The sequence below is a fragment of the Rana temporaria genome, chromosome 11, assembly GCF_905171775.1.
Source record: "Rana temporaria chromosome 11, aRanTem1.1, whole genome shotgun sequence".
NCBI classification, from domain to species: domain Eukaryota; kingdom Metazoa; phylum Chordata; class Amphibia; order Anura; family Ranidae; genus Rana; species Rana temporaria.
Window position 1 is genome coordinate 9718918 of NC_053499.1, and position 7329 is coordinate 9726246.

At 47.8% G+C, this 7329-nt stretch overlaps 1 protein-coding gene across 1 annotated transcript in view; it reads right to left on the bottom strand.

Annotated features, from left to right (window-relative positions):
• Positions 1 to 2498, bottom strand: part of TSG101 (tumor susceptibility 101) — a 48287-nt gene extending 45789 nt beyond the window's left edge. The window contains exon 1 of the mRNA XM_040327998.1: positions 2353 to 2498. Coding sequence (XP_040183932.1) covers positions 2353 to 2394 — 42 coding nt within the window. The 5' untranslated portion in view covers positions 2395 to 2498. The remainder of the gene's footprint in view (positions 1 to 2352) is intronic.
• Between the last annotated feature and the right edge of the window lie 4831 nt (positions 2499 to 7329).

The following is a 7329-nucleotide window of genomic DNA, read 5'->3' on the forward strand; positions in this document are numbered from 1 at the left end:
GATGGGACATATACTGAGGTGACAGATGATGGGACATATACTGAGGTGACAGATGATGGGACATATACTGAGGTGACAGATGATGGGACATATACTGAGGTGACAGATGATGGGACATATACTGGGGTGACGGGTTTGTAGGCTGACAGATAATTGGAACTTACTGGGTGAAGAATGAGAGAGAACAGTCTGGAATGACAATCGGGTGACAGGTGACAGGCCTTTTCTGAAATGACAGATGGGTAGATAGTAGGGTGACAGATGATGGGGTATATACTGGAACAACAGGGAAAAGTAGGGTGACAGATGATGAGACATATACTGGGGTGACAGATGATGAGACATATACTGGGTGAAAGAGGATAAAGGTGGATAGGAGGGTGACAAATGACAGGTGGATAGGAGGGTGACAAATGACAGGTGGATAGTAGGGTGACAAATGACAGGTGGATAGTAGGGTGACAAATGACAGGTGGATAGTAGGGTGACAAATGACAGGTGGATAGGAGGGTGATGGGATTATTCTGGAATGACAGACAGGTGGATAGGAGGGTGACAAATGACAGGTGGATAGTAGGGTGACAAATGACAGGTGGATAGGAGGGTGACAAATGACAGGTGGATAGTAGGGTGACAAATGACAGGTGGATAGGAGGGTGACAAATGACAGGTGGATAGGAGGGTGATGGGATTATTCTGGAATGACAGACTGGTGGATAGTAGGGTGACAGGTCATGGGGCATATACTGGAGTGACAGGGGGATATTTGGGTGACAGATGACAAGCCTATTTTGAAATGACAGATGGGTGGATATTAGGGTGACAAATGATAGGGCATACACTGGAGTGATAGTGGGGTGACAGATGATGGGGCATATACTGGAATTACAGGGGAAAGTAGGGTGATGGGTGAAAGATGATAGAGCATAGTGTGGGATAACAGACAGGGGGAAGTAGGGTGATGGGGTGAAAGATGATAGAGCACAGTGTGGGATAACAGACAGGGTGATGGGGCATACACCTGGTGAATGACAGTCAGGGCGATAGTGGGGTGACAGATGATATATTGGAGTGACAGTCATGGGGTGTAATGGGGGCGATAGGTGGGGGAGGTAAATGAAGGATGATACAAGGAGGGGACAGAAGAGGACAGTGATGGGGGTAGAAGGGGTGACAGATGATATAATGGGGGTGAGGGGAGTGAAGGATGACAGATGATATAATGGGGGTGAGGGGAGTGAAGGATGACAGATGATATAATGGGGGTGAGGGGAGTGAAGGATGACAGATGATAAAATGGGGGTGAGGGGAGTGAAGGATGACAGATGATATAATGGGGGTGAGGGGAGTGAAGGATGACAGATGATATAATGGGGGTGAGGGGAGTGAAGGATGACAGATGATATAATGGGGGTGAGGGGAGTGAAGGATGACAGATGATATAATGGGGGTGAGGGGAGTGAAGGATGACAGATGATATAATGGGGGTGAGGGGAGTGAAGGATGACAGATGATATAATGGGGGTGAGGGGAGTGAAGGATGACAGATGATATAATGGGGGTGAGGGGAGTGAAGGATGACAGATGATATAATGGGGGTGAGGGGAGTGAAGGATGACAGATGATATAATGGGGGTGAGGGGAGTGAAGGATGACAGATGATATAATGGGGGTGAGGGGAGTGAAGGATGACAGATGATATAATGGGGGTGAGGGGAGTGAAGGATGACAGATGATAAAATGGGGGTGAGGGGAGTGAAGGATGACAGATGATATAATGGGGGTGAGGGGAGTGAAGGATGACAGATGATATAATGGGGGTGAGGGGAGTGAAGGATGACAGATGATATAATGGGGGTGAGGGGAGGGAAGGATGACAGATGATATAATGGGGGTGAGGGGAGTGAAGGATGACAGATGATATAATGGGGGTGAGGGGAGTGAAGGATGACAGATGATATAATGGGGGTGAGGGGAGTGAAGGATGACAGATGATATAATGGGGGTGAGGGGAGTGAAGGATGACAGATGATATAATGGGGGTGAGGGGAGTGAAGGATGACAGATGATATAATGGGGGTGAGGGGAGTGAAGGATGACAGATGATATAATGGGGGTGAGGGGAGTGAAGGATGACAGATGATATAATGGGGGTGAGGGGAGGGGAGTGAAGGATGATACAAGGAGGTGACAGATGATATAATGGGGGTGAGGGAAGATATGAGGAGGAGACAGGCGGTGGGGTGCCAGTTGATGAATGGGGGGGGGTCACAGACTGGAGTCCAGGGAAGGGAGGGATTTAGGTGACAGAGGGGATGTCAGGTGACCCGGCGGTGGGCGTGTCTCTCTCACCTTGATCAGCATCTTCTTGAGCTGGGCCTCGGACACCGCCATGGTGCTGGGGGGTCCCTCCGTCCTCTCCGCTCACTCCCCGGACCAAACCCAACCGAACCGGAAACCCAGCTGTCCGCACCGCCACTTCCGCTTCTGGCGGCTGCGTCACTTCCCTGGATACAGGCCTCTGTCACCGTGGTGACCGCAGCCGGGATCGCCGCCGCCATCTTTGAGAAGGGCAGGAAGAGATTTCCTTCCCTTCTTCCTTCTCTTCTCTGCCTCTGACAGAATTGGGGAGAGCTGTGTTGTGAATGAGACTCCTATGTACAATATTACAGCCCCTCATACCACCCATCCCTGTCACTCCATTGTCCCCCCCTGTATGTAACCCCCATCACATGTACAGTGCCTTGAAAAAGTATTCATACCCCTTGGAATTTTACACATTTTCTCATGTTACAGCCAAAAGGATAAATGTATTTTATTGGGATTTTATGTGATGGACCAACACAAAGTGTCACATAATTGTGAAGTGGAAGGAAAATGATAAATGGTTTTCCAAATTGTTTACAAATAAATCTGTGAAAAGTGTGGGGGGTACATTTGTATGGCGCCCCCCGGAGTCAATACTTTGTAGAACCTCCTTTCTCTACAATTACAGCTGCAAGTCTTTTTGGGGTGTCTCTACCAGCTTTGCACATCTAGAGAGGGACATTTCTGCCCATTCTTCTTCTTTGTAAAATATCTCAAGCTCTGTCAGATTGGATGGAGAGCGTCTGTGATCAGCAATTTTCAAGTCTTGCCACAGATTCTCAATGGGATTTAGGTCTGGACTGTGACTGGGCCATTCTAACACATGAATAGGCTTTGATGTAAACCATTCCATTGTAGCTCTGGCTGTACTTTAGGGTCGTTGTCCTGCTGGAAGGTGAACCTCCCCCCCAGTCTCAAGTCTTTTGGAGACTCTAACAGGTTTTCTTCTAAGATTGTCCTGTATTTGTCTCCATCCATCTTCCCATCAACTCTGACCAGCTTCCCCGTCCCTGCTGAAGAACAACATCCCCACCACATGATGCTGCCACCACCATGTTTCACAGTGGGGATGGTGTGTTCAGGGTGATGTGCAGTGTTAGTTTTCCGCCACACATAGCGTTTCGCTTTTAGGCCAAAAAGTTCAATTTTGGTGTCATGTGACCAGAGCACCTTCTTCCACATGTTTGCTGTGTCCCCTCCCCCACATGGCTTCTCACAAACTGCAAACTTCTTATGTCTTTCTTCCTCCAATGTCTTTCTTCTTGTCACTCTTCCATAAAGGGCAGATTTGTGGAGAGACCACTAATAGTTGTCCTGTGGACAGATTCTCCCACCTGAGCTGTGGATCTCTGCAGCTCCTCCCATGGGCCTCTAGGCTGCTTCTCTGATGAATGCTCGCCTTGCCCGGCCCGGTCAGTTTAGGTGGACGGCCATGTCTTGGTAGGTTTGCAGTTGTGCCATACTCTTTCCATTTTCCGATGATGGATTGAACAGAAGCTCCGTGAGATCTTCAAAGCTTGGGAGATTTTTTTTTTTTTTTTATAACCCAAGCCTGCTTTTTACTTCTCCACAACTTTATCCCTGACCTGTCTGGTGTGTTCCTTGGCCTTCATGATGCCGTTTGTTCACAAAGGTTCTCTAACAAACTTCTGAGGGCGTCACAGAACAGCTAAATACATCTCCCAACCCAGTCACCCCACAGTTCCCTTCATATTACCCCAATACCTTCCATATTCTACCATCAAACCCTATCACCCTCCTTCACATATTTGTAACCCCAATACCTCTTATTGCTTGCCATCTCCCTATCCTGTCACCCAAGTCTCCCCTCTCTCCAATGCCCGCCATACCACAACCTCCCAACCCTGTCACCCCATTGTCCCCTGCATGTAATCCTAATACCCCCAACCGTGTCAACCACACTGCCCCCTTCATAATACCTCAATACCTTCCATTGTCTGCCAACCCCCTACCACCCAACCCCATCACTCTCCTTAACCCCAATACCCTTCATTGCTTGGCGTCTCCCAACCCTTTTACCCAACTCTCCCTTCCCTCCAATGCCTGCCATACCCCAACCTCACAACCCTGTCACCCCATTGTCCCCTCCTTCCCCTGCATGCAATCCTAATACCCCCAACCGTGTCACCCCACTGCCCCATTCATATTACCCCAATACCTCCCGTTCCTTATATTCAACCCCAATATCTCTCATTGCTTGCCGTCTCCCAACCCTTTCACCCAACTCTCCCCTCCCTCCAATGCCTGCCATACCCTTAATTCACAAGCCCCGTCACCCCATTGTCCCCTCCTTCCCCTGCATGTAATCCTATAACCCCCAACCCAGTCACCCCACTTTCCTCTTATTACCCCAATACCTTCCATTGTCTGCCAACCCCCTACCACCCAACCCTATCACCCACCTTCCCCTATTTGTAACCCCAATACCTTTCATTGCTTGCCGTCTCTCAACCCTTTTACCCAACTCCCCTGACCCTCCAATGCCTGCCATACCCCAACCTCACAACCCTGTCACCCCATTGTCCCCTCCTTCCCCTGCATGCAATCCTAATACCCCCAACCGTGTCACCCCACTGCCCCATTCATATTACCCCAATACCTTCCATTGTCTGCCAACCCCCTACCACCCAACCCTATCACCCTCCTTCCCCTATATCTCTCATTACTTGCCGTCTCCCAACCCTTTCACCCAACTCTCCCCTCCCTCCAATGCCTGCCATACCCCAACCTCACAACCCTGTCACCCCATTGTCCACTCCATGCAATCCTAATACCCCCAACCGTGTCACCCCACTGCCCCATTCATATTACCCCAATACTTTCCATTGTCTGCCACCCCCTACCATCCAGCCCCATCACCCTCCCTTTCCTTATATGCAACCCCAATATCTCTCATTGCTTGCCGTCTCCCAATTCTCCCCTCCCTCCAATGCCTGCCATACCCTTAATTCACAAGCCCTGTCACCCTATTGTCCCCTCCTTCCCCTGCATGTAATCCTATAACCCCCCAACCCAGTCACCCCACTTTCCTCTTCATATTACCCCAATACCTTCAATTGTCTGCCAACCCCCTACCACCCAACCCTATCACCCTCCTTCCCCTATATGTAACCCCAATACCTTTCATTGCTTGCCACCTCCCAACCCTTTCACCCAACTCTCCCTACCCCCCAATGCCTGCCATACCCCAACCTCACAACCCTGTCAGCCTACTGTCCCCTCCTATCCCCCTCCCTCCAACCCAGCCACCTCCTTGTTTCCAGTATGTACCACCAATACTTCCTATTGCCCCCCCCCCCCAGCCCTGTCACCCTACTACACATTTTCTATATCACTCCATAATCCCCCCCCCCCCCATGTCTTTAATTTATTCTCCTCCTCCACCCCCCAAAACCTCTTTGCTCTCCCCATCATCCCGCTTCCCTCCTCCCCTGAACTGTTTTCCCGCACTCCTAACCAACTCAATGGAAGGGACTGTTTAACATGTATGCACCCAAGAACCTAAAACCCGAAAATGGACCCATTAAAAGTGCTCTAAAACATCTGAATCTGGTGTCACCAAGATCTAACACCCGGTCCATGGTAGGACCATAACCCCCTTTAGATATAATATTATTGCATAGTCTTAATGATGAACACATAACAGAATAAATGAAAAAAAAAAAACACAAAATTCAATTGGTTTTAGCTTAGATTTATTGGTTGTATTGCGTCATTCATTGAATGAAGGCATTTTTCACCTCGTCCATGATTATCCCACTCACAAATGTTTTTTTATGTAGAAAATATCTTCCACCACAAATCCCAAAAGGATAAATCTGCATTTGTAACAATAATATATAGCACATGGAGTACAAGAACAATTCGGTTGAAGGGCTTTTTGATTCTTTTAGTCCCCTCCCACCATTTAGTCCCCTCCCACCATTACCTGTATGGTAATCATCATATATACATTTCTGAAGACTCTGAAGACACATTCACTCTATGACGGTACGGAAAGGCACAGCAATGTAAATGAAATGCGTTGGTGCAACACAGTGGGCTTGATTTACTAAAACTGGTGTGTGCAAAAGCTTAACCACTTAAGACCCGGACCTTTAGGCAGCTAAAGGACCCGGACAGGTTTTGCGATTCGGCACTGCGTCGCTTTAACAGACAATTCCGCGGTCGTGCGACGTGGCTCCCAAACAAAATTGGTGTCCTTTTTTCCCCACAAATAGAGCTTTCTTTTGGTGGTATTTGATCACCTCTGCGGTTTTTATTTTTTGCGCTATAAACAAAAATAGAGCGACAATTTTGAAAAAAATGCAATATTTTTTACTTTTTGCCATAATAAATATCCCCCAAAAAGATATAAAAAATAGTTTTTTCTCCTCAGTTTAAGCCGATACGTATTCTTCTACCTATTTTTGGTAAAAAATAAAAAAAAATGGCAATAAGCGTTTATCGATTGGTTTGCGCAAAATTTATAGCGTTTACAAAATAGGATATAGTTTTATTGCATTTTTATAAATTTTTTTTTTTTTACTACTAATTTTTTTCGTGACTGCGACATTATGGCGGACACTTCGGACAATTTTGACACATTTTTGGGACCATTGTCATTTTCACAGCAAAAAATGCATTTAAATTGCATTGTTTATTGTGAAAATGACAGTTGCATTTTAGGAGTTAACAACAAGGGGGTGCTGAAGGAGTTTTGTTTCACCTAGTGTGTGTTTACAACTGTAGGGGGGTGTGGCTGTAGGTCTGACATCATCGATCGAGTCTCCCTATAAAAGGGAACACACGATCGATGCAGCCGCCACAGTGAAGAACGGGGAAGCTGTGTTTACACACACCTCTCCCCGTTCTTCAGCTCCGGGGACCGATCGCGGGACTCCGGCCAGCGATCGGGTCCGCGGGTCCCGCGGTCACGGAGCTTCGGACCGTTAAAGAGGA